The 27,960-nt window shown below is 38.1% G+C and overlaps 2 protein-coding genes across 6 annotated transcripts; both read left to right on the top strand.

Annotated features, from left to right (window-relative positions):
- Window positions 1-2,841, top strand: DNAJC28 (DnaJ heat shock protein family (Hsp40) member C28). Of its 2 annotated transcripts, none has more exons than XM_058185184.1 (3): window positions 1-131; window positions 820-917; window positions 1,494-2,841. In XM_058185184.1, the coding sequence occupies exon 3, from the start codon at window positions 1,539-1,541 to the stop codon at window positions 2,676-2,678; it is 1,140 nt and encodes a 379-aa protein (XP_058041167.1). In that variant the 5' UTR covers window positions 1-131; window positions 820-917; window positions 1,494-1,538; the 3' UTR covers window positions 2,679-2,841. The 2 variants fall into 2 exon arrangements, with proteins under 2 accessions (XP_058041167.1, XP_058041166.1); XM_058185183.1 differs by having other exon boundaries at window positions 68-131; window positions 843-917.
- Window positions 70-27,293, top strand: TMEM50B (transmembrane protein 50B). 4 transcript variants are annotated; one of them, XM_058185190.1, is made up of 8 exons: window positions 70-131; window positions 843-917; window positions 16,097-16,247; window positions 19,034-19,146; window positions 20,987-21,054; window positions 22,317-22,409; window positions 25,122-25,179; window positions 26,937-27,293. In XM_058185190.1, the coding sequence occupies exons 3-8, from the start codon at window positions 16,149-16,151 to the stop codon at window positions 26,980-26,982; spliced, it is 477 nt and encodes a 158-aa protein (XP_058041173.1). In that variant the 5' UTR covers window positions 70-131; window positions 843-917; window positions 16,097-16,148; the 3' UTR covers window positions 26,983-27,293. The 4 variants fall into 4 exon arrangements, with proteins under 4 accessions (XP_058041173.1, XP_058041170.1, XP_058041172.1 ...); XM_058185187.1 differs by lacking the exons at window positions 70-131; window positions 843-917 and adding exons at window positions 12,964-13,069; window positions 17,770-17,799; XM_058185189.1 differs by lacking the exons at window positions 70-131; window positions 843-917 and adding exons at window positions 13,133-13,234; window positions 17,770-17,799.
- The last annotated feature ends 667 nt before the right edge of the window (window positions 27,294-27,960 follow it).

Below are 27,960 nucleotides of genomic sequence, written 5' to 3'. Positions count from 1 at the left end.
TGGGGGTTACGTCGCAGTTGTGGCTGAGTCCCCGGGTTGTTAGCGGTGGTAGTTCGTTATTGAATAACGCGTTAAATCTGAAAACGCAGCCGACGTGTTAAAGATGACTGGCTGGAGGAGTGAAAAAAGCGGTGAGATTGTTAGATGTAGCGAGGGAATGAAAGGAAGGCTTTGCCTTATTTTTTTTCTTTTCTTGGTTAGGAGGAATTTAAATGTCACAGATTCCAAATACTGCGCAGTGTTCTGCGTTTGTGGCAGTGTACCAAGCGCTTCGGTTCCCCCACCAACCCGCCCCTCAGCCTCTTATCAAATACAAATGTCGGTTTGATTCAGGACTGAGAACTGCGAATAAATGAACACGATAGCAAAACTGAGCTTTCACCAAATGACAGTCCTACATTGCTTCTTTGCACTTGTTTTATATTGAAGAGGGAAGGGGGTTTAATTAGTACCATGAGCAAGTGAATTGTAAGAAACATAACTTCTTTCAGGAATGAGTCACAATATAGGATAACGAGATAGAAAAAACAATGTATTTGATTTTTATCTGTATTAATAATTAAAATACATTTGCTAGTTCTATTATTTTACTTAAAATGGATATATATATTATTACGTATATATCCATTATACATATGCGTGTGTGTGAATCTATCTATCTATCTATCTTCCAGTATGTTCCATTATTCCATGTTCCAATATGAATAGGAAAGAGTATTAATAAGTATAAAATAATGGTCCCATTTCACCTTAGTAATGTAAATAATAGAATGGTTTCACTGATGGATCAACAATTCACCTTTGCTTTTTATATTTTAGTGGGAATTTTTATTTTTTCACAGTCTAAAAACAAATCCAGTAGAATCCAGTATTTTCAAGACATGCTCAATAACCATGCTTTTATAGAAGAATGAAAGGTAAGCATTCATGGTTTTAATCCTATAGTACTAAGAAATTCCATTATATTTTACATATCATTGTTTGCAGCATAATAGCATAATGTTATCATTCTGCAACTTCTGGGTCAAAATTTGTATGGTTAGGTTAGACAGCTGGGAATATTGTTTGTTTTTAATTGACCTAATTGATTTCCTAGTTAGGGGTAATAAATCATTGACTTTTTAATCAATCACATTTTAAGAGTCACACTGTTTGATAAAAATGGACTATTTCAGTCAGTATCTGTTGAGTATATTGATCTCTCAATTCATAATTGTTTATTACTCAAGACAACAATTTCAGTTGTCTTAATACAGCATAGCAGAATCAACACGTTTTCTAAACTAGTTAAATTCCATTGACATAATGGAATATCCAGCAGTACATATAAAAGTGCAGTACACAAATCTTTGGTCTCTAAATTTTTACTGTGTGTGTAACCATTCAATTTGGTTTTGTAAAACTATCTAACAGGAAAAAATTGTATTAACAGTAGGTAATTTAAGAAATATAAATTCATAATAATTCATTTAATTCTATTTAAACTTATTCAGATTTACAATTAGGTGATGGTTAAAATATAACTACACTGAAGAATTATGAAGTGGGTCTGTGCAGTGCTGATGAGAAAAATACACCATCATGTCTGGATGTGTTCAGCGTTGGTTCCAAAGGAAGCAAAATCAGTTCAACGTTGCTTTATCTGTAACTGTAGACTGATGTCAGATTACAAGCCTCAGAATGTTATAGACTCTTACAAGCTACTTAAACTTCAGGAAGGGTGTTCATTGGATGATGTCAAAAATTCATTTTTAGAGCTTGCTAAACAATACCATCCAGATAGTGGATCAGTCACAGCAGATTCTACCATTTTTGTTCAAATTGAAGAAGCATACAGAGTTGTTGTTAATGATATGGCCAAGAAAATAAAATCAAGAGATAAGGAAGAGGATGATGAAGAAGACAAATCGAAATCTAAAGCTGTACAACATAGACAGTATTTAAATTTTGAAGGTATTGGTTTTGGTACTCCAAGTCAAAGAGAAAGGCAGTATATACAGTTCAGAGTTGATAGAGCTTCTGAACAAATCATGGAATATCGACAACGACAAATGGAGAAACAACTAGCTATGGGAGATGTTATGCTAGCTAAAGATGTAAAGAAAAGTAAAAAAGTAAAAATAACCCAAGCAATCGAACGCTTGGTTGAAGATCTCATTCAAGAGTCTATGGCAAAAGGAGATTTTGATAATCTAAGTGGTAAAGGAAAGCCATTACAAAAATTTTCAGACTGTCCACACATTGATCCTATGACACACAATCTGAATAGGATCCTGATAGATAATGGATACCAACCAGAATGGATACTTATACAGAAAGAAATAAGGGAAACAATTGAAAAGTTAAGGAAGACTATAATAGCTTCTAGGAATAAGTTAGGTGATCCAATGACTGTCCAAAAAGAGAAGCAATGGAAGGAAGTTTGTGAAGAATTTAGGGAAAACATTAAGATATTAAACAAAAGAATTAATGATTTCAATTTAGTTGTTCCTATTCTTAGCAGACAGATGGTCCATTTTAATGCAGATAAAGAGATTGCACATGTACAAGACATCTTTGAAGCCCAGATGAAAAATAAGTCCAAGGCAGAAGCAAAGAAAAGAGAAGCTGAAATGGAACATGGTAGACATGACATAAAAACCATTGTTTTAAAGTGGATAGCTCTTATTTTGAAGTAAGAACAAGAATTTAGTCATTTAATTTCATAGCAATGAACTTTAAATAAGATTCATAAGACATGCCAAAGGTGGGGTTTTTTTGTCCTATTAACTATTGGAACAATCCCTTATTCAAACTGAAGAACTGAACTGAACTGCAAAACTATAAATAAATGTTTATTAAAAATCATATTTTGGTTGAGATTCTTTTATCAACTTAATATTTAGATAAGGTACCTCAAAGGAGCTAACTTATAAAATGCGTTCAAAATCTAGAACCTGTGACTCCTGAGGAATTAAAATATGGCAAATTTTATAAAGCATTTTATGACATAATACAAAAAGTCATAAAACTTTTCCTGTGGTCACCTTCTAATGCTTGACTATACTATACAGTTCAACCTAGGCTATTTTCAAGGCAGATGCATCTCTCCATACCTCCTTATTTAAGCACTTTTCCATTATATTGGAAGCTCTGCCATTGTTGAAGGCTTTGAGTAATCTACTAAGGAAATATCTTGGAAACGCTGGTTGAATGGGTCACTGGTTGTCTAGTGTACTACTAAAATTGTCCTGACCCTTTAGCTGGGCAAAATGGTACATTGTAAGGCAACAATTTTTAAACCAAGGGACCTCAAACAGGTAAACATAGAGTATGTGTAACATTATAACATAAAAAATGTCATAAAACATTTCCTGTGCCATTCAGTTCAAGATGGACTACTTTCAAGGCAGACAGATCTCTGAATATTTCCATAATATTTAAGAACTTTTGCACTACATCATAAGCTCCACCGTTGCTAAAGCAGGCATTGTGGAATCTGATAAGGAAACATCTCTGAAATGAACACACAATTGGTCATGGATTGTCTGGTAATGGCATTGAATTTAGCAGATATACAAAAGGGAATCTGCCAGCAGGATCCAGATTTAATTGTGTTAGAAGGATAAATTTGGTTTAGAATGATACCTTTCTCAAAAATGCATGAAGTGCTGAAAAAAAGACTGAAAAGTCTATTGGCCCAAATATCTTCAAATATTTAAAGGTTATTTAAAACCATGCTATCTGATGTTCAAGTAGAACATATTCCACAACATAAAGGAACAACCAGCTGAAGGACAGCTTTCCAGTGGTATTCACAAAGATGTAAAAATAAGGCTTTCTTCAGGAAATTGAAAGTTTGCTCTAATAAGACAAAAAAGAGCATGCATTCTGGCAGTGTTAAATGTAAGAAGATTGCAAATGGCTAAAGAACAGACAGCAAGAATAATAACAAATACAGATTATCCTTTTTAGTAACAGTTTGCAGTATAACAGTTATGAAAAAGTAACTTTACAACCAGTGCTTGCATTTATATCCTTCACAGGTCTATAAAGCAAAAGAAAGCAAAAGATTATAAGCATTTAGCCACTGCTTCACTTAATGACTGATTTGCTGGTCACAGTTGTTATTACTAAGTAAGAACAAATTGTAGGCAGTTTTCACAATGAATGAGGAAGTGGAGTTCCTCAAGGATCTTTGTTGGGACCAGTACTTTTTCACTATATTTAGTCAAGATCTGTAGCCAACTCATAAACAAACCTGACTAGAGATAAGCAATGAGCTGGTTAACTTCGCCAATTATGTTAGATTAAGGATAGTAAAACACCAAAGGGATTGTGAAGAGCTCTGGTAGGCAATCTTTGAACTGTGAGAATCCTCAACCAAATGGCAAATGGAATACAATTCATTTAAGTGTAATACATTGTACATAAGAACCAGTTTGATGTAGTGGTTAAATACTGGGCTAGAAACTATGAGACTGAATTCAAATGCTGTATGAATTCTTAGTCATGAAACCAATTGGGTAACTTTGGGCCTGTCTCTTTTTGCTCTAGGAGAAAGACAACAGCCTGCTTCTGCAAAATTACAAAACCAGTTTTCTCTACTGGTTAAGCAGAGCTGTCAAAACTCCTGGTCCGTGGGCCGGATGCGTCAAACGCTGGCCACACCCACACTTGGTTTATCGAAGGGGGGAAAAAGTCCCAATACATCACGTTATGCTGTTGTGATGACGTGAGTTTGACACCCCTGGGTTAAGGGATCAGGGTAGAAATGAGGAAATGGCGAATGCTAGTCCTGCTGTAGGCATGAAAGCCAGCTTGATGACTTGGGCCAGTCACTCAGTCTCAGCCCAACCCACCCTCATAGGGTGGTTGTTGCGGGGGAAATAGGAGACGGAAGGTGTATTAGCTATATTTTCTGCCTTGAGTTATTTATAAAAATAACAGTATACAAACATTTCCAAGAAAACAGCACGACCTTATGTGGGAAGTCACCATGACTCAAGACCAACTGAAGAGTACACGCACACAAATTATACATGCAGCCAAAATTATACATGCAGCTAGGGATTAATAGAAAAATAACATCTTTTTGGAAAAATGTGATACATATAGAGCACTATGTAAGTTGTAATTACCACACTTAAAAACATGGACATAAACTGTTTGAACTCTTCCCCTCAGGATTCCACTATAGGGAATTGCATGCTAAAACCACTAGACAAGGGACAGTTTTTTCTCTTGTGCCATTACTGCTGTGGGAACACCTAATTCCCACAGCACTGTCTTATGTCTTAAGGATACCCATGTAGTGGGGTTGTATTATTATCTTTCTCATTGTCCTTCCTATTGATATCTTATGGTTATATTACTTTGTTGTTCGTAAGTACACAGAGAGCTTATGCACCAGGAAAAATTCCTTGTGTGTCCGATCACACTTGGCCAATAAAAAATATCCTATCACCACATTTTTTAAAAGGATATAGTAACAGATGGAAAGAAGAACAGAAGACGGCAAATAAAATGATCATGGGCTGAAAGTTCATATGAGAACAAGGCAGTGGTGGGTTTCAAAAAATTTTATTACCAGTTCTGTGGGTGTGGCTTGGTGGGTATGGCATGGCTTGATGGGCATGGCAGGGGAAGGATACTGTAAAATCTCCATTCCCACCCTACTCCAGGGGAAGGTTACTGCAAAAATCCTCATTTCCTCCTGATCAGCTGGGAATTGGGAGGCAGAGAATAGATGGGTATGGGGCCAGTCAGAATTTTTACTACCAGTCCTCCAAACTACTCAAAATTTCCGCTACCAGTTCTCCAGAACTGGTAAGAACCTGCTGAAACCCACCTCTGGAACAAGGTATTTGAAAGCTCTACTTGGAAAAAAGGCAAACAGGGAAGCAAATTATATAAAATCATGCATGGAGTAAATGAAGACGCTGTTTTCCCTCTCTCAAACACTAGGGCTGGGAACCAGTGAAGCTGATTGGAAACAGATTAAAACAAAAATGTAAAAAACAGGTTATGAGCCTGCTGTAGTTAGTTATCAGCACCTGATCATCATTATTTATTTATTACATGTATATGTCACCCCTTTTATTATCCAGAGCAACATTGGATCACTTACAAGGGCATTAAAAACATACATAAGTTTTATATTATAAAACAGTATAAAAATATGTATTGGACATTGGATAAATTAATAGAGGACAGGGCTAACAAAACTTTTGTTTCTGAAGATTCATTTTGCCTCCTGAATGAGGCAACTTATCTTCCTGGTAGGAAAGTAATAGTGATGGGGGAAGAATATAATTCTTCCTTCTGCTTTCAAGTACCTCAAAACCTATCTAGATTTACACAGCAAAAGAAATTTTTGAATCAATGCTGGCTTTGTATGAATACCATAGAAGCAGTGAGCAAAATGAAAATCGCAATAAAGTTAGAAGTGCATTTGCTAGCTAACTTCACATTTGCAGCTGAGGGCTTACACATATTTATCTGGAAAGAATGCCTATTAAGTTCATTGGGACTTATCACCAAATAAAATTGACTCAGAACAGAACACAATAACAGGGTTGGAAGTGATCTTGGAGGTCTTCTAGTCCAACCACCAGCTCAGGCAGGAAACCTTATACCATTTCAGACAAATGGTTGCCCAATCTCTTCTTAAAAACTTCCAATATTGGTGCATTCACAACTTTGGGAGGCAGGTGGTTCCACTGATTAATTGTTCTGTCAGGAAATTTCTCCTTAGTTCTAGGTTGCTTCTCTCCTTGATTAGTTTCCATCCATTGCTTTTTGTCCTGCCTTCAGGTGCTTTGGAGAATAGCTTGACTTTCTCTTCTTTATGGCAACCCCTGAGATATTGGAACACTGCAATCATGTCACTCCTAGTCCTTTTCATTAAACTAGACATATCCAATTACAGCAACCAACCTTCCTTCCTTCCTTCTCTTTCTTTCTTTTTTTCTTTCTTTCTTTCTCTTTCTTTCTTTCTATATATTAGATAACAGATACAACTATAAATAATTATAAATACATGAAATGGATATGAATAAAAGGGAACATTGGGACAGGGACGGTAGGCATGCTGGTGTGCTTATGCATGCCCCTTAAAGACCTCTTAGGAATGGGGTGAGGTAGACAGTCTAAGGGTAAAGTTTGGGGGTTTGGGGAAGAAACCAGAGTCGGGTAGTGCATTCCAGCCATTAAGAACTCTGTTACTGAAGTCGTATTTTCTGCAATCAAGTTTGGCGCGTTTTACCATAAGTTTGTATCCATTAATGTGCTTGTGTATTGTTGTGGTTGAAGTTGAAGTATTCATTGACAGATAGGACATTGTTGCAGATAATTTTATGTACTACACTTAGGTCGGACCAAAGGCGACAACCCAATTTTGGGTTGTCTAAGCCCAAAATTTCAAGTCTGGTGATATAAGGTATTCTGTTGTGAGCAGAGGAGTGGAGGACTCTTCTCCTGAAATATCTCTGGACTCTCTCAATTGTATTAATGTCCGATATGCAGTGTGGTTCCAGATAGATGAGCTATATTCAAGAATTGGTTTCAGGCTCCGGTCCGCGACCAAAATTGGATGCAGTATTCCAAGTGTGGTCTTACCATGGCATTTGAAGTGGTATCAACACTTCACGTGATCTTGATTCTTTTATTTATTTATTTATTTTTGTCACAACAGTATACACAAACAAATGTCATAGATAAAACAGCATATATATATATATATATATATATATATATATATATATATATATATATATATATATATATATATATATATATATATATATTGTTATGTATTAACAGTTGTGCCTTTAAATATTTGAGCGGGAAATCAGCACGTTGCTGATTGGACGAAGCCTCCAGCAGAACTGTATAAAAGGAGAGGTTTTTGCCCCAGCCTGTTGCTGGGTTCACCCTATATTAAAGAGCTGTTGTCACTACCCTGGTCTCCAGCCTCGTTACTTCCCGAACTTAACATTGGCGACGAGGATGGGATCTCGAGGCTAAGGAGAACCAGAACCGAGCTGAAGCACGCTAGTCCCGAACCCAGCAAACTCAGGGCAGAAACGCGGAAATGGCAAACACGCCACCCGCACCGTACAACCCGGGCAAGGAGAAATGGGGAACATATATGACCCGTTTCGAAAGCTTTCTAGAAGCCAACGAACTACAGGGGATCCCTGATAACCGCAAACGGGCTTACTTCCTAAGCCATTGCGGGCCGGAGGTAATCGAGATTGCGGAAGCCCTGGCAGAGCCAACGCCGATACAATCGGTATCGTGGCCGACTCTGCAGACTTTGCTGAAGAACCATTTCGCACCGACGCCGTCCAAATACGTGCAGCGGTTTGAATTCGGAGAACGTAGACAGATGGAGGGCGAGTCCATCGGTGACTACATGGCCGCTTTAAGAAGAGCGTCCAAGGACTGCGGATACCGAGACTTAGACGAAGTGCTACTCGAGCAACTCATCCGAGGGGTCAAGGACATCCGCCTACGGCGACGACTGCTAGCCAGGAGCAACCTGACACTAGCCACCGCTCTGGACGAGGCCAGAGCACACGAAATGTCTACTAAAGCAGCAGAGACTCTGCAAAAGCCTCTTCAATCCAAGGCGAAGCGCAAAGCCAACGCCAGTACACCAGGAGGAGATTCAGTCCGAATCCGAAGGTGAGGCGAGGATGAGGAAGGGTCTGCCGGACCGAGAAACGCGACACTGAGGACCGTGACGAGCGGAAGCTGCGGAGGGCAGCATCAGCGCCAACGCTGCAGGTTTAAAGACGCAACATGCCGGCGGTGTGGGAAGAAAGGACACTTAGCTCAGGTTTGCAGAGCGCCCAACCTTCCCGCCGAAAATTCAAATCGGCCAATCAAAACGCTGGAACCGGAAAGGCGGCCCGCGATTGGTTCAAACAAGAAAGGCGCAAGTCTAACCAAACGACTGTCATTATAGGCGCGCCTCAACCAAAGTGGAAAAGAAGATTTTCACAAAGCCCAAGATCGAGGGAGTACGGTGCAGGCTTGAAGTAGACACGGATCAGCGATCACCATCATGTCCTGGGACACCCTGGCGAAGTCGCTGCCGTCCGTCGCGGCGCCATCTGCAAGCACAGCGGCTACGAGTGCACGACTACCAGGGAATCGCATCCCTGTTCGAGGACCACCTCCGTCCGAGTCGAGTACGGCCCTCACAAGAAGACCCTGCCCATCACGATCGTCGAAGGAACTCTGCCCAGTCTGTTGGGACTAGACTGGTTTCGTGCCCTGGGCATGGGAGTGACTGGCATCTACAGAAGTGACTGCAATTTGAAAGACATTCTCTTTAACGAGTTCGAAGATGTCTTCAAGGACTGCCTGGGCAAGTACAAGGGGACCCCTATTTCCTTCAACTTAGACCCCCAGGTAGCCCCCATTAGGCTTAAGGCGAGGAGAGTCCCTTTTGCCCTAAAACCAAAAATTGATAAGGAGCTGGACAAGCTCATAAATCAGGGGGTTTTGGTGCCAGTCGATCACGCAAAGTGGGAGACGCCAATCGTCACCCCCATCAAATCGGACGGGTCAATTAGAATTTGCGCTGACTACAAGGCGACGCTTAACAAAGCCTTACAGAAAAGCGCGTACCCGGTTCCCGTAGTGCAACATTTATTGCACTCCTTGGGGCAAGGGCAAGTCTTTGCAAAGTTAGACTTGGCCCAAGCCTACCAACAACTGCCAGTAGACGCCCGCACAGCCGAAGCCCAAACGATTGTGACGCACAGGGGGGCATTCAAGTGCACCCGATTGCAATTTGGGGTTAGTGTGGCACCAGGGCTGTTCCAAAACCTGATGGAACGACTACTGCAAGGGCTCCCAGGGGTAGTTCCCTACTTCGATGATGTCCTAATTTCAGGGGAAAACATGGAGGAATTGGGGGAACGGTTAAGAAAGGTCTTGAGCATTTTCCGGACAGCCGGATTAAAAGTCAAGACAAATAAATGTCAGATAGGGGTCGAATCGGTCGATTTCTTGGGCTACCGGATAGACAAGAAAGGAATTCACCCTACTGAGAGCAAAGTTAAGGCAATTAGGAAGGCTCCAGCGCCCAAAAACAAAGCAGAGCTGCAGGCATTCCTGGGATTGGTTAATTTTACGCGGTCTTTTGAAGAACAAAGCAACCGTTGCGGAACCGCTGCATAGGCTCTTAGGGAAAAATACTGTTTGGTCTTGGGGAAAGTCAGAAAATAGGGCTTTTGAAGCAGTAAAGAACCTGCTCTCAAGTGATAGCCTGCTCATCCAATATCACGACTCATTACCCCTAGTGCTGGTTTGCGATGCGTCCCCCTACGGGGTGGGGGCTGTACTCAGCCATAGACTTCCAAACGGCACAGAAGCCCCTATAGCGTTCTACTCTAGAACGATGTCCTCCCCAGAGAGGAACTCCAGCCAATTAGACAAAGAAGCATTAGCCATTGTATCAGGGGTCAAAAAATTCCATGAGTATGTCTTTGGGCGGAATTTTGAAATCGTGACTGACCACAGACCGTTACTGGGATTACTGGCTGGCGACCGGCCAACGCCTGTGGCACTTTCGCCACGTTTGACTCGATGGACTATATTTTTAGCCGCTTACTCATACAAGCTGCAGCATCGACCGGGGAAAGAAGTGGGGCATGCAGACGCATTGAGCCGATGCCCACTGCCAGGGGCGATCAAGACCCCACTCCGGGACACCCATCCTCCTTATTGACTCGTTGGACTCTGGCCCAGTCACATCAAAGGAAGTGGCTCGGCATCATACCGACATTGTGTTAAGGCCTGTGCCCGGTTGGGTACAGAGAGGGTGGCCCGCTGCGCCGGGCGAACGGTTCAAAGAATTTGTTAAGAAACGTGATGAGCTCTCGGCTCAAGGGGGGTGCCTGTTATGGGGTGATCGTGTAATAATTCCTGTTAAGTTAAGGGGCAAGGTATTGGACCTCCTCCACGAGGGTCACCCAGGCATCGTAAGGATGAAGGGGTTAGCTAGAAGCTATGTATGGTGGCCACTCATGGACGCAGAGATTGCTGAGAGGGTAGGGAAATGCCAAGCTTGCCAAGAGTCCAGACCGCTACCCCCAACAGCCCCAGTCAGAGAATGGGAAAAGCCCCAAGGGCCTTGGTCAAGAATCCACATTGACTTTGCTGGCCCCTTTCACGGCCAAACGTTCCTAGTGGTGGTGGACGCATTTTCCAAATGGTTAGAGATCATACTTATGAAGTCCACCACAGCCGAAGCAGTAATCGCAACCCTGCGCCACCTATTCGCAACTCACGGGTTGCCGGACACTCTGGTGTCCGACAATGGGCCCCAATTCACGGCAGCCCAGTTTGAAGAGTACCTGGCAGAGGAAGGCATCCGACATGCCCTCTCTGCACCTTTCCACCCTGCGACGAATGGCCTTGCAGAGCGTGCCGTCCGAGCGCTAAGGAGGCATTGTCCAGGCTCAAGCCAGGTGACTGGCAAACAAAATAGACTTTTTCCTAGCCGTCCAGCACAGAACCCCAAGCACAGCCACTGGAAAAGCCCAGCCGAATTGCTAATGGGACGAAAACTCCGTGCCCACTTGACCGCTTGAACCCCATTACACACCCGAGGGTTACAAGGGGAGCTAGAAAAACAAGGAAATGAGCATAGGCGACGGGTGTGGGCCCGAAACTATGGGGACGGCCCGAGTTGGTCGCCGGACAAGTAACAAAAGTAACAGGGCCAAAATCGTACGTGGTAGAGCTACCAGACAACCGAATGTGGCGGCGCCACATAGATCAGTTAAGGAAACGAATAACTGACCAAACCAAACCAACAGAGACAGGTAATGACCAATACCACTTTGAATCCACAGCCGACAATGACCCGGGGGAGGCGCAAGACTTAGCTGAGGTCCCAGAGTTCCAGCGACGCCATCAGGTCCCCGAGGGAAACAGCAAGGAAAATTCCAAAATTAATCCAAGGCCGGATGGCCAAGAAAAAGAGTCGGCCAATAATCCAGAGCCCGATGGCCTAGAGAAAGAGCTGGGAGGAGGAAACAGGCCCTCCGAGCAGCTCAAACCACCACCGAGAACTGAACCGCGCAGGTCAGAAAGAACTAGGAGACGCCCAGGTTATTTGCGTGACTACGTCGAAAAATAACATGTGAATAAATATGTAAATAAGACCAAGTGTTTTCTGGGAGGGGAGGAGTGTTATGTATTAACAGTTGTGCCTTTAAATATTTGAGCGGGAAATCAGCACGTTGCTGATTGGACGAAGCCTCCAGCAGAACTGTATAAAAGGAGAGGTTTTTCCCCAGCCTGTTGCTGGGTTCACCCTATATTAAAGAGCTGGTGTTACTACCCCGGTCTCCAGCCTCGTTACTTCCGAACTTAACATATATATATATATATATATATATATATATATATATATATATATATATATATATATATATATATATATATATATATATATATATATATATATATATATATATATATATATATATATATATATATATATATATATATATATATATATATATATATATAAATAAATAATTAAAATTATGTATCAACTATAGTAATTGGATATAATGAAGGGAACAATAAGACAGGAACGGCAGGCACATCTGTGCTCTTATGCACGCCCCTTATACTATTCCTCAATTATTCTATCCCTCAATGCAGCCTGGAACTGCTGACGCAGCCTAGAAATGAATAAGATCGAAATTATGACTTTCAAGGAGTTTCCACTCTTGGACCCTTTCTCCACTTTGCCTATTTCCTCCTGCGCCTTAGCCGCGTGAGCGGCGAGTCAGTAACTCACTAATCTTGACCCATGCTGCAAAGCTTAAAGAGGCCGGCCGAACTTCGCGTAACGCTCACTTTTATTCCCGGGGAGGGGAGGGGGAATCGAGCCTCCGCCGCTGTCCAATCCTCGCGTTTCCTAGTAAGAAATCCGTCCTCCATTGTGACGAGGTACGCCGGCTGTCGATTGGTTAAGGGCCCTGTCCTTCACCCATGCCTCTTGCTGGTAGAGCCGGGTTAGCGGGGTCGCGGATGGAGAGGCGCTTTCTGCCAGGTGAGGACCTGGGTCGTGGAGGCGGGGGGGGGGAGAGTCGTTATCGTCTTCCACCCGTTCGCTTTGCTCAACTGCTCGTGGGGACTCGGGTGGAGGGGTGGCGACATTCTTCCTGCTGTTTCGTCCTGCCGCTTGCTTAGTTTTTTTAATCTGAGGTGAACTGAGGTAGGCTTTTTTTTAATTATTAAATTAAATGGGCGCCGCCCAGTGCCCCCTTCTTTTTCTGGGGGGTCATGCGATTCACAGGCGGGCAAAATGAAGAACCTCGCTCGCTTTCTTGGACTCGCCACAAGCTTTTTAAACGAAAAGGAGAAAAAAAGATATCGCCTCAGCTGGGAGATGGTGGGGAGACCCGTGTAGCCTAACACTCACTTGTGCGACGACGGTATCAAAAACAAACAAACTGCAAAGGAAAGAGAAACCTTTAATGCTGCTCCTTCCCCGAAGTCTCTCCCACCTCGCTCGTTTAGCCTTCAGGCGCCCCTTTGGCTTCCCTTCCCCACGCGAGGTTATTCGTGTCTGTGTGGATGCACCACCGTTGACCTTGGTCGGTTTTACATCTCTTTCCGTGCTTCCTTTTTCTTCGTCCTTTTTTTTTTTTTTTTAAAGATTAAAACCCTATACAGGAATAGCTGACTAAGCAGTCTCCGCCTACGGTACTTCTATGTAATGTTCGGTTTAATTATACTCGGTGGAAATAGTCGCAACCCTGTAGACTAGAGTATCTTTTAATTTGAAACTGGTTCCACTTGCGTGACTGCACTCTTGCTAGGTGAATAAAATGTTGTTTAAGACCTTTTGGAGAACAACAATCTTGAGAACGAGACCTTATTATCTTGTGCCAGCTTGTATTAAAACTGTAGCTTTACAAAAAATGGATATATTCTCTTGGCAATTACAATAATAAATGATGAATGATGGAAGTATAATGAATTGGCTTGAAACGTTTCTTTTAGAGTTCTGTGTGCTTTAATTCTCAGGTAAATTTTCATACAATTATAACTTAAGTTCTTGATTTGATTATATTAATATCTAATTTCAGTAGCTTTGCACTTCATAATCTAATTCTGAATAATAGATAATGTGCGAGCTTCTTCTAAATGAAACTATGACAAATGCTTAATGCATTAGAGCAGAGAGGAGCAAGTGCTGACTATACTATCCTAGGTTTGTATATTAACTTGTGCAAGAAACCTGTAGTCTATAGAATTTGTTCAATCTTGAATTGGACATAATAGTTGGATATTATAACTAATCCAGCAAATTCAAAAGTGTTAGAACCCAAAGACCATACTCTGATCATTGACTGTCTTAGGTTTATTGGAGTTATAATTCAAAATATCTGAAAGGGAATTGATGGATTGCTTCCCCCTAGTTTTGCTAAGAATTGTTCAGGAATTGCATAAAATCCTCTTTCATCTTCATTTAGAATGATTAGTATATTTATTGTTTCAGTCTCAGACTGAATATTTTGGGGGAGTAGCAAGTAAATTGCTACTCCCCCAGCACAAAATTGGTTACAAAAGTTAGATGTACTTAATAAGAGTTTTTGTGTAAAGAGAAAGCCTCAAAGGATATATACACTTTTATCTCCATCATAAGAGGAAGTGCCTCTTTCTAGTCTCAAACCTGTTTTCCCAAAACAGAGGATATTTTTTATTTAAAAGTTTATTAAACATTTCCTTGAAATATCTAGAAATGTAGGAATGAAAAAAAAGGAACTGCCTAAAAATCTCTAAAATAAATTAGGGCCTTAAAACCCAAATGTGCATGTTTAAAAGGTGTATGTAGGCATTGATAAGCGGGCTGGGGCACACAACATTTTCTTTGTTCCTTTTTGTGTTTTGTAAAGATAAAAAATCCCTTTCTCTGAATAGGGCTCAGGGGTTACTAGTTTATCACTTCCTGGTTCTTTATATTGTGCTAAAAGAGAATACAGTATACTATAGATAACTTTATGCTTATTATAACTACTGTATTCATAGATAGTTTCTGGGTAAAAAATTTTCCTAGAACTATTACCTGTCAATGCTAATTCATGACTATTAAAATAAGATGTTAATTCATTGTTTCTTAAATGTTGATTTACTGTATTTATCCAGTTACCTGGAGTTTATAGAACCATATAAAGGCTGATTACATTTTAGCCTAATATATTATGTAAACCTAGACATAGCCTCTAAAGTAAGAATTATTGTTCTGTATAAATACATATCTAGATGAGTATTTTTGTGTCTGTGTATCTTTTGTAAAAATACACATTACTATTATCCTTCTATTTTAATGCTGAAGGATTGAAAGAAATAATTGAATAGAAATTTACAAGTATAGGAATGTAGAAATGGAATACAAGTGTCAAATTCAGAGTATTAAATTTAGTTATAATTGAAATCAATGCACTTTTCATTCAGCTGTAATAGTCGAACATGGATAGGGTTATTAATATTTCTCTATTTGTTTATACAGAGAATGTGGGTTGTTCATACAGGGAATGTGGCTTTTTAACGTACTGTTCATGCTGATAATTCTAGAAGTGTTCTGATTTGATGAAATAATGTTCGATGCAATTCATCACTTTCCTTTTCTTCATACTTTAAGGGGCTTTGATAGTGGAGTGTCAACCTCCAAGGTACTTCATTCTATAAAGGTCTAAATATTGATCTTGATGTTTTAATTCCCTCCTGTACTATAGGTAGGTTACTCTCCTCAAAAGACTGTAATTGAGCATTTAGTTTGGTTTCTGCTCATTTAACTAAGTTACAAACCAGAAAGTTCTTATTTAAACATCTCTTCTAAATTTGCTCAAAGGCTTTGAGCATGCCACTATTAACGTTCCCCTCCAAAACTCAATATTGCAAAATACTGAGAAATGCACAATAAACATTCTTAAGTATATTGGGATCTAGTGTACCAAAACTAAAGTATAATTGAACTCCTTAAAGCAACCATTTTATCTGATCCAGGCTATTTACGTGAAAATAATGGCACTTATTTTCAGTTTGATGTTCTTTCTAATATTTTGTTTAGGGGTGGGAACTTACAAAAATCAAGAGTAAAGAAGCCCAACTGAACTTGAAAAATGGCAGGCTTCCTAGACAATTTCCGTTGGCCTGAATGTGAATGTATAGATTGGGGTGAAAGAAGAAATACAGTTGCTTCTGTGGTGGCTGGGATCTTGGTAAGTCATATGACATTATTTATGACTGATTTTAAGTCTTAGTAATATCATGACCTATATATAAATTCTGTAAGAGCTTGTCGCATCCAACTAATCTGAAATAATTTTAATCAATTGTGTAGCATGACATGACATTGACACTGTAGAATACATAAATATAAGATTAGGTTTGATTATTAAGAGTTACATATATTTATGAGGTTTTCTTGTTTTCTTTTTGCATATAAAAGAAAAAGGAAAAAAACTTGGATTAATTTTTTTTTGTTTTCAGATTACTAAAGAGACCTCCATAATTTTATATCTATAACATTTTACAAAAAAAAATAAATATGGATGGATTCTCAGTTCTAATAATGAAGCAAGTTGACCTCTTTCTAATGATGATGCCTTAGATCCTCACCAATATGAGAATTCTTGCATTATTGTGTTAATGGTACAATATCCATTGGCAAGGAATTGGAAGGAGAAGTGGTAACTAGCTACTGGTTCTCTGTGACCTTTGTAGACCTGCAAATGGGTAAACATGTTGATGCTTATAATATTTTGATATCCAAAATGTATTTGAAAGTAGTCATATTAAGTAGTCCGAATCTGTCTCAACCATCTGTAAGTCAGAGATCAAGAGCTGGGAAGAGCTGGGAAGACTTACATTCTATTTCTTTTATTTTAAGAATGATTTCTTGTAGTTGTGTAGGTTAACATAAAGAAAAACTAGAAAAGTTTATTATTTTACATTATTATTTCCCACTTCTCAGTAAAATCTCTCAATTTATCGTATTTTTCGGAGTATAAGACTAAAAGAGGGTGAAAATTTGGGTGTGTCTTATACACCGAATGTAGCCCCTCTCAGCCTCTGAAACAGAGGTTTCAGAAGCTAAAAAAAGGCTCTTAAAGGGAGGTTTCAGAAGCTGGAAAAAAAAGCAAGGCACAGAGCTCACAACCAATGAACCTGTTGCTAAAGTTCACCTCTGACAACAGCCGATTGGGGGTATTCCAAGAGGCCATCCACCCACCAATTTCTTATTTTCCTCCCCAAAACCTAAGGTGCGTCTTATAGTCTGAAAAATACGGTATATTTGTAAGTATTATATTGGAACTTATCTTGGACATCATTTGGTCTCTTGCACTGCAATTCTCCACATATTTCCACAAAACTTTTTGCTTATTAGGGATAGATAGATAGATAGATAGATAGATAGATAGATAGATAGATAGATAGATAGATAGATAGATAGATAGATAGATAGGGATAGATAACGGTGTTCTGAAGTATGTTCTTGTAAAGTTTCTGGAATAAAAATACTTACAATGGATCATAAGCACTTTTTAAGTATCCTGAGCTTTGAACAAACTCCAACTAACACAGTCATATCTATTTGAAAAGTAATCACAGTATATTTATTTATTGGCCAGGAAAAGATGCTTTGTGTTAAAAAAAATACCTTGAAAGTAGAATGGATTGCAAAATTTGGAAATATTTGTTTTCTTGTGTAAACTGGAAAACCTCTTTCCCACAGTACAGCAGAATACTGAAAGTTCACATGCTTCATGGGTAAATATATTTTTATTGATGGCTATTTGACATTATTCCAGACAGACTTTATAAATGTTCCACCATTAATAACTATTTTTCCAGTGATTGCCCCCCTCCCCCGATTCATTTAATCATTGAAATGGAGAACTTACCATATTATAGTAAATGATTTAAGAATGTAAATTTTCAAATTACAAAGGCTACTTTGATGTGTCTTTTTATGCGATTGTTCATAATATTAACAACCAACAAAATAGTAGAATTTAATACATATATGTGATAATTTTAGATAGAAGATTATTATATAGTGAGGGGTCCATGATGCTCTCTGAACTTGTTTTCTTGCAGAAGTATCATTACCCAAACTCATGATGTTACCTAGTTTGAGTAATGAAATGTTTGCAAGAAAACAACCAAGCTCAAAGATTACCAAGGACCCCTCATTTCACCCCTGAGTTACAAATATTTTCCTTTATTAATTGTAATAGACGTACTATTTTTATGTTTCTATTCTGCATTGCTTTGTGTATTTTGCAGAAATGCAATCTAAAAGTTAAGTTGATTAGAAAGAATGACAATTCATGTGGAAAGTGTGGGTTAAGAGATCCTTCTCTCTAAGTCATGGAGTCTTTACAGTGGCTTTTATAATGAAATCTAATAGTATAAATTACAAATAGTTTGTTCACATTACTACAGGTAGTCCTTAATTTAAAACAGTTTATTTAGTTGTTCAAAATTACAACGGCACTGAAAAAGTGACTTATGACCATTTTTCACACTTAACAACTGTTGCAACATTCCCATGATCATATGATCAAAATTTGGATGCTTGGCAACGGACTCATATTTATGACTGTTGCGGTGTCCTTGGGGCATTTGATCACTTTTTGCGACCTTCTTACAAAGTCAATGGGGCAGCCACACTCACTTAAAAACTCTGTTACTAACTTAATAACGACAGTGATTCACTTAACAACTGTGGCAAGAAAAGTCGTAAAATGGGGCAAAATCCACTTAACAAATGTTTCACTTAACAACAGAAATTTTGGGCCCAATTGTCTGAATATCATTGGAAAGGAATAACTTGTAACTATTTTGTTTAGAAGCTTAGTTTCACTTATAGAATTGAATGACTGGGGCTTATATATGATTATGATGCTTAAAAAGGTGTGATGATATTGGAAATAATCAGATATATGTATCACCTTTTTAAATTAGTTTTGGAATTAATTGATCAATCATATTTTTACAGTTTTTTACAGGCTGGTGGATAATGATAGATGCTGCAGTAGCTTACCCTGAGCCAGAAGAAATGAATCATGCATTTCACACTTGTGGAGTATTTTCCACGCTAGCTTTTTTCATGTAAGTCAATATAAAATCGTGACAGGGCCAGCACCTTGTTTACATCAGCTGATGTTGAAAAAGCTAAGCAGGATTTCAATAGTTAGGGTTAGGTTGGATGCGAGACCACTAAGAAATTCCAAGGTTGTTGACCAGATTAAAAATACTAAAAAACTGCCGTAGCAATTCCATTTCTGAACTTGTCCCAGTTCGTGTCTTAACATCTATTGGTAGTCCTCTACTTACGATTAGTTGCCTAGTGATAGTTCAAAATTACGATGGACCCCCCAAAAGGTACTTACAACCTGGTTCTGAAGTTCCAACAGCTGCTCTCCTTGTCACGAGACCAGATTTTGGGTGCATAACAACTGCCCATATTTAAGACCATTTGCAGCATACCACAGTCATACAGCTGTGATTTACGTTTTTACTGAAAACCAGAATGTATTTGTAGGGATACAAGGCTGAATTTACTTCTGGTTTTTGCAAAAATGCCCCATAGCAAACAATGGATTTGCTTAATGACCACAGATTCACTTACTGACCATGGTGATTCACTTATCAACTACCTCAAAAAAGGTTTAAAATCAGGCTGGACATGTGATGGCTGCTTTACAACTATCACGACTTATAACCATAATGGGCAGGTTCAATTACAGTTGTAAGTCAAGGACTACCTGCATACATAAAGATTCATTTTTAAAAGCAAATTGTTTAAAAACAAAGCTTTTTGTTTGCACTAAAGATTTCCACACCATCTTCAAACCACCATTCCTAATCTATGGATTTTTGTTGGTTTGTGTTCCGCTTTATATTTTTACAAATATCGTAGGGTGGTAACATATCCAAAATACCTCCTTCTATTTTCCCCACAACAACAACTCTTGTTAGCTGAGATGGGCTGAGAGAGAATGACTTGGCCCATGATCACCCAACTGGCTTTCATGGCTAATGTAGGAGTAGAACTCATTATCTCAGGTTTTCTAGGTGGAACACAAACCAACAAAGCCTTAAACACTAGACCAAACTTTTCCCATTTCAATATGTCTTAATATTGGCAGTTATTAACATTGATTACAACTACTACTTTCAAGGCATTACTGTTCATTATGCTGGTCTGCTGCCACATGTCAGTTGCAAAAGACCAAGTCTATACATGAAGATTCAATTAAGCTTATTTATTGCTAAAAGTCTAAGGACAGGGTAAATGGCACTCAAGGGGGGTTGGATGTATTTTGCTTGTGACTATGGAGGCATTCAACGCTGATCCCCCTTTTCACTCTGCTCCCAGATTCTGCCATTTTCCTAAACCAGTCCCCAATCTTTGTGGGTTGGTGGCCTGGTTTGGGGGGTAGAGGGGAACTAGGCCATGTGAGCAGTGTGCCCACGTGCCCACATGTGTACTCAACTCGTGCGAGTGGTGGGCCAGTGTGCATGCGTGAACTTGCGCCGGCCCACCACTTACACAAGTCAAGCTGCACACACATGCGTTTGTGCTGGTTCGCCGCTTACATGGCTCCTTTGCAAATAGGTCATGGCCTGGTAGTGGGCCACAGCCCAGAAGTTGGAGGCCCCTCTCCTAAACCATATCAGAAATAAAGGTGCTTAGGCTTAGTCAAGTATCAGACAGATACCAATAATTATAGAAAATAGAACCAGAAAATACATTAAAATAACTATTCCTGTTTTAAACATTGATTATTGAGCTGTAATATTTTGGATTTCATATTTTTTCTGCATTAACTCTTTAGATTCAAAGGAAAATAAGCTAAAATGAATTACAAAATAGAGAAATGTAATTAAATGGATTTTATTTCTACTTTTTTTCTATTTTTAAGATTTGTTTGTGAATATGTTGCAGGATAAATGCTGTATCAAATGCTCAAGTAAGAGGTGACAGTTATGGTGATGGATGTTTAGGAAGAACAGGTGAGTGCACTCTTGTTTATAAGAATCCTGATCTAAAATCTTGCTATTCAGGAAAAGACGCACGACGTCAAAAATTTCTATCCTTATTTTGTACCACAAGGCAAGAAGAGATAGTCACACATGAGTTTCTTCCTGTTTTTGAGGTAAAACACTGGTAAGGTTTTGTAAAAGTAGTATTATTTCTGTTGTGACCAAGGCCCAAGTAGTGATTACTAAGTAGAATTCAGTCCTCAACAAACTTATTTTATTAAAATGTGTACCAAAACAAAATTCTTAATAACCAGTCCGTCGGCCTTATCACCAGCCTTTGATGTCTTTGGCAACCTTCCAAAGGCCTTTCTTGGCAAAACCCCCACAAAGTTCAAGAGACGCTGACAAGAAGCACGGAAATCAATGTTGCTTTCCTACAAAGAACCCAATGGCTTGTTGCTGCTCTTTTAAGCCTTATGGGAGTAGCCAATCGTCTTCTGGCCTTACTCCTGAGTTGTCCTTTTTTCTTCAGCTGCTCTTGCCTTCTGGCAGCTCTTCGCATGCATGCACTAGGAACAGGCTCCTCCTGTTCCTCTGCCTCTCTGCCGTCAGCCTCTGGAGGCTCCGTAGTCCGTGCATTGCTCCCAGATGGCCCTGGCCCCATCTCTGCCTTGGATGCAGAGCCCTCATCTGGGCTTTCCCGACTCCAGGACTGGCCCATTGTCCTCCCCAGCCTCCTCACTGTCCAACTCCACTGCCAAGTCCACAGGCTGCTGGCGGACCACAACAATCTCTTTAAAAAGTGTTAAATGTTCAGGCTGAACAAAGGAAGGGGTAAAAACATCTTTTTTCAGGAATACATCTTTTTTCAGGGATAATTTCAGGAAAGATTCTTGCTCTATCACAATTTTATTAATGAACATTGGGCAGTGTGTGTTTAAAGTCTGATTCTATTGTATCTTTGCAGGAATTATTTGAACAATGCTTCCAAAGTTATCTAGTAAACTTCATTGTGAAGGTTGGGGGGTGGGGCTTTACCAAAATAGATCTCTTTAAATTGACCCATACTGACATTGCTCAATATTACTTAATTATTTATCTCAAATGTTTTAAGATAACATTTTTCTGGTTAATCTTGTACTGTATATCACCTTAATTTCTTTCAGTTTATCAGGGCTATTGACCTGGCATTCGAAAATAGTATAATTTTTGCTAATGTGTGCTTTTTAATCACTGAAATCTTTAACACATAAAAGTAAAGTTTGATCCAAGGAATGTAAATCTTGTTTTAGGTGCTCGTGTCTGGCTCTTCATTGGCTTCATGTTGATGTTTGGCTCACTTATTGCTTCTATATGGATCCTTTTTGGAGCATATGTTACCCAAAGTAAGAATCCTTTCTTCCTATTTTTTAACAAGGGGAGGAAAAACACACTGAGTAAGTTTTTAAATCATTAAATAACTAGTTTTTTAAATCAATCAAATGCATATTAATTATGTATTTTGAAAATATTTAGCATAGAACACAAATATTCAGTCTGCTTTACTGTTAAAAATGTCCAATATAGAATATAGGACAGGACAGGACAACACAAAAGTACAATATAAAAATAAAAGGAGATGGATGGTTAGAATATAGCTTAAAGTAATTTCAGAATATTTGAGTAAATTCCCCAATTCATGTAATACATATTACTGTTCTATAGTTGAAAAATTGGGGAAAAAAATGGTTTGATTTGAACTGGGAAAGTAGAGTTTTGTTTAGTGAATACTTTCCTGAAGATGCTTAGTGCAGAATTTTAAAATGCAGGAAAGGCTCTCTTAAACATTCTGAACAGGACTGTGTAAGAATAAAAGTACTTTAGTTTATTTATTCATCACATTTATATAGCTGCCTATCTCATGAATGTGATGCTGGGCAAGTGTTTGATAGCAATGCCTCGGCAAACAAAATTTTATACAGGTAGTCCTCAACTTACAACCACAATTGAGCCCAACATTTCTGTTGCTAAGTGAGACAGTTGTTAAGTGAACTTTGCTCCATTTTACAACCTTTCTTGCCACAGTTGTTAAGTGAATCACTGCAGTTGTTAAGTTAGTAGCAATGTTGTTAACTGAATCTGGCTTCCGTACTACATGACCCCAGGACACTGCATCATAAATGTGAGTCAGTTGCCAAGCAGCTAAATTTTTATCACATGACTACAGGGATTCTGCAACAGTCACAAGTGTGAAAAATGGTCATAAGTCACTTTTTCAGTGCCATTATAACCTCAAACAGTCACTAAATGAACTATAAGTCAAGGACTGCCTGTATAGAGTATTTGTCAAGAGTCGGTTTAATATCAAGGTTCCAAGTAAATAGCAAAAAGAACTCCGTAGCAAAAAGAACTCCGAGGCAGGTAGATTCTTTAAAGAGCAGTTTTATTGGACATATCATATTGGCATGGACTGGTGAAAACTGACTCTATGGTTCCCGAAGTTTTCACCTAATTAAAAGTTTCTCCCCTTTTCGCAAATGATCAGTCACATGGTCCAATCAAGGTGCTGTCTGGTTGCTTCACTCCTCCTGTCTTCAGCTACCTGTGGGAATGTCCTTGGTTTCCAGAGAAAACTATTTTGTTTTGGCTACAACCCCCCCCCTCCAGCTATCTCTATTCCCCCCTCCCTAACCCTCATCTCCATTGTGGCAACACTGAAGCCTCAAAGATGGCCTCAGTCAGGCCAGCTTCAAGTTGACAGTATTGGAGAAAGCAAAGGCATTTCTGCTGCTTTCACCTTAGGTTTGACAGAGCTAGTTGGTGTAATGCTTAAAGTGCTGACTTAGAACCCAGGAGACTTAAGTTCTAGTCCTGCCTTAGGCGTGAAAGCTGGTCAGTCACATACTCTTAAATATTTTTGATGGCAGTGTGGTGGTTATGAGAAAAATAGGAGGAAGGAGTATTATGTAAGTTCACTGCCATGAGTTATTTATAAGGTAATAAATGCAGGATAAAAATCTAATAAAATTATTATAGATACTTAGCTCACAAGGGTAAATATTAGCACTGTCTAGCACTGGAATTGCACTGCATGTGTCAAATGCAGCCATAGTATCTTGAGAAAAGATGCAGAGGGATGCTTTGCTTAAGACCTCCATATACTCCAAACCACCTTTTTTGTTTTGAATCTAAACCCCAGTAGACAACCTTCTAAACCTTCTAAATATACCATCTTCTGCGAATGCTTTGAAGTTAAATTAACAATGTTTTTGCTTAATTAATTTAGTGCTTTTATCATGAACCTATCAGTTTACCAAGTAGAAATTGTCTTTCTTATAAGACCATATTTCCTTTCCTGTAAGCAAGAATAAATTTCAATTCTGTTTTCACAAACATACTCACAGAGTACTGTAGCTAATGTTATTTTTTCCTATTGTGCTGATTGAACAGTTCAACATATTGTGTGAATCCAGAAAATTAGATTAAGTAAATTGTGATTATACTAATAATACAGAAGCATGTTGTATAAATACAATGTATAAGAGGATAGACTATCATTGCAGCAGGCAGTAATTTGTGCCAACTCTTAAATTACTTTTAGCTTTAAAATATTACAGAGAATTCTTAGTTTTAAAGGGGACAAAGATAAGCTCAGAAACCTGGAAAAAAGCATTGTTTCACATGACCTAATGATTAAAGACATACCATATAATTGGATTTTTAAATAAGCTGAGTAATCTTTTGAAATTCAGAGAATTAATATAGTTATTACATACTCATACTTATATATATGCTTATATATTGTATAGTTATTTCATGCTTATGCTTATATATACTGTGTGACAAAATAAATAAATAAATAAAAATATACTGTAGGTATGGATTAAAAAGCCTCTCCTTTGCCCTAGCTGCAGTTCAACTTCAAACTGAGTAGCAATTAAGAATTTTAAGATGCTGTGTTAGTTAGTGTAAAGGGCTCCATTCCCAGGGTAGACTCAGCTTGTATAGTCTTTTGAATTAAATCTTTGCATTTTATAGTGGAATGTAGTAACTTTTACTTCCTTCCTTCCTTCCTTATATCAAAATAAAAAATTACACTTTGGAATTTGTATTTTTAGATATTACTGTATACCCGGGATTAGCTGTGTTTTTTCAAAATGCTTTGATATTTTTTAGGTAAGTACCGAGGCCTAAGGAGTTGAATGAGAAAGTTAATGTTTTAAATTGTTAATTCAGATAGCAGATTCTCCAACACTGTATATCAAAATTAGAAGTTAAGTAAATATTAAAGCTAATAATAAAACAGGAAATTTCTAAGCAAATAATTAAAAAGGGGCATACACTCCATTGTGGTATTTGCAAGGTATCAGATTTCTTGCTACTATCATTTGATAGGTTAGGTAATAAATCCATTTCTAATTTCAATACTGCCATTTAGATTTTCAAAAACAAAATTATTGCCACATAGTAGAATACCTTTCTTTGTCTCTTCTATGTCTGATTAAACATCTGGAGAACTCTTTTATTCAGACATAGAGAACAAAGGCTGCCTTGATCAAAGGAAGTATATATCAGTTCTGTGATAAAGCCTCCTTAAACTGTGTCCTTGAATATCTGAAAACCCATGCAAATGTCTTTTAGGTACCAGTTTTTAATATCAAGTAGTTCTCAAGATGAAACCAGAAGGAACAGTACATGTTCTCTTTTCCTTTGTTTTCAGGATTTATTCCACTAGCCTTTTCTCATTAAGGGAGGCTATGTAGAAAGTGCTATATCTTATCAAACTTGTGACTAGTACTATTATTATCTCATTTAAAGATTTGCATAGCCTTGTTTATATATGCAGGTACATATAGAGACTAATCACAAGGTTATTACTGTTTTAAAAAACTTCATCCATTACACACCCTTCCTCTCAAGATGGAAAAATTAAACAATACCTTTGATGGGTGCTTTGAAAGGCCCTCTGCTTTGAAATGCCCGCCAATAACAATGCCACACCAGTTCAACACAATTGAGGTCAGAAGTAAAGGTAATTAGGCACAATTTCACCAATAAATCTGAGAAGTCAAATATTATTTACCCTTTTCTCCCCCTGAACTGTTTCCATTCAAGCAGTTCTTCATTAAAACACATAACTGAAATCTATATACATTTTAAGAATAGCCCTTTGAGTTTGTTGACTTTATCTTCCTTTTCTTTTCCACATTGTTTGGATTTTAAGTGATAGAAGCAGTATGTTTACAGTGTTTAATATATTTAGCAACTTTAAAAGCTGTGATGAAGTTTCTTACTGAACTACTTTCTTTTAAAGCAATAGTTAGATTAACAGGCAATGTGGCTACATATCCTTCACCTCAGTGTGATTTCACAGTTTCTTTATTTTGCTGAATTCCTTTAAATATTAAAGAGTGCATTAACTCATCCAACACTGATCTCTTGGGTTTTTTTCTGGAAATTATAATGCATTACATTAGAGCACAGGTGTCAAACTTGCCATGTCATGTTGCTGTCATGTGATATATTATGATGTTTTTTCCCTTCGTAGAGCTTGGGTGGGCATGGCCTGCGCATGATGTATCAGGCCTGCAGGCCGCCAATTTGACACCCCTGCATTACAGGGAAAAATAAATACTGAAAATTTAACTAATTCAGTTAATAAGGCTTCGTTAGTATGCTACTTTAACTTCCACCATTTAAAAAGTGTTGTTTGAAAAGATCATACTGCTAAAGCACTGGATACTGGATTATATTGGAATTAAATCCATTGTTGTCATATGCTTTTGCTTATGACAAGCTTATTGTCATATGTTTTTGCTTTTTAAACTAGTGATGGACCAATTACCTAATTGAAATATATGCTAGTTTTTACTGTGTCTTTTTACTGAAGAACAAAATGTTTAACTTATAGATCTAAATTTCTGTTTTTGTAGTACTCTTATCTACAAATTTGGAAGAACAGAAGAATTGTGGGCGTAAGAATCCGTTTTTCTTCATCCTGCCTAGCAACTTTTTATGTAAATAATATAATTTAATTTTGTTTTTATTTTGCCAAGCTCATTGAATTACATGTTTATTTTTTTGAAAAGTGTACTGATTTTAGGATTTTATTCCAAATTTTTGGTAGAACAAATTTGTTCATACGTATATATGGTTATCTATAATCTATGACCTTAACCCTTTATTGCAACAGGCATTGTTTTGTTCTGATGATACATAGAGAATATTATATACGTTTTTCAAGAACACCTACTGCTCTTAAGCACAAATAAGCCTAGTATCTTTTCAGATGGCATCAGCCAAGAGGCAATGGAAAAGTGAGATTGAAATTTATCATGAATAGTATCTGCAAGATTCCATCATTATATGGTAATGCATGACTACACCTCTTTAAACTTCAATTTTTAAAAAATGATTGTGTAAACAAACACCATATTCCAAAATGTTGCTTTATATAACACTAATTTCACAAGTTTGTAAATAGTCTATGCTACTGCAAATGCACTAAGAGCTTAATTTTTTAGCACAGCATGCCTTAAAATGGGATGGTCCCTAAAAGTGCTGATAGATTTGACGTATCAAAAATCGATATGAAATTTTACAATATTTAGGCATTTTGTTAAAGATTTTTTTATATCACTTAAGATTCTGTTCATATATTATTTATACATAGAGATTGCAATTATTTTAATGCAGAATTGTTGCGTAGTTTATATGCTAATGTAATATGCAGAGTAAGGGAAGTTTTATGTTTAAAAAATTCAGGAACTTCTATTATTGTTTACTTTATTAGGATAACTTCTCTGTATCTTTAGATGTGATCTTCTAGATTCCAGTGGAGAGAGAGTATATATTTTTATTACAATGTATGGCAAGACTATCATCTTAAACGTTTTCCAATAAAATTTAGATAATTTAATTTATATAAATGAACATATATGCAAAGTGGTGACATAT

This window comes from Ahaetulla prasina, chromosome 5, assembly GCF_028640845.1.
Source record: "Ahaetulla prasina isolate Xishuangbanna chromosome 5, ASM2864084v1, whole genome shotgun sequence".
Classification (NCBI taxonomy): Eukaryota; Metazoa; Chordata; class Lepidosauria; order Squamata; family Colubridae; genus Ahaetulla; species Ahaetulla prasina.
This window is presented reverse-complemented; position numbering and strand designations above follow the sequence as displayed.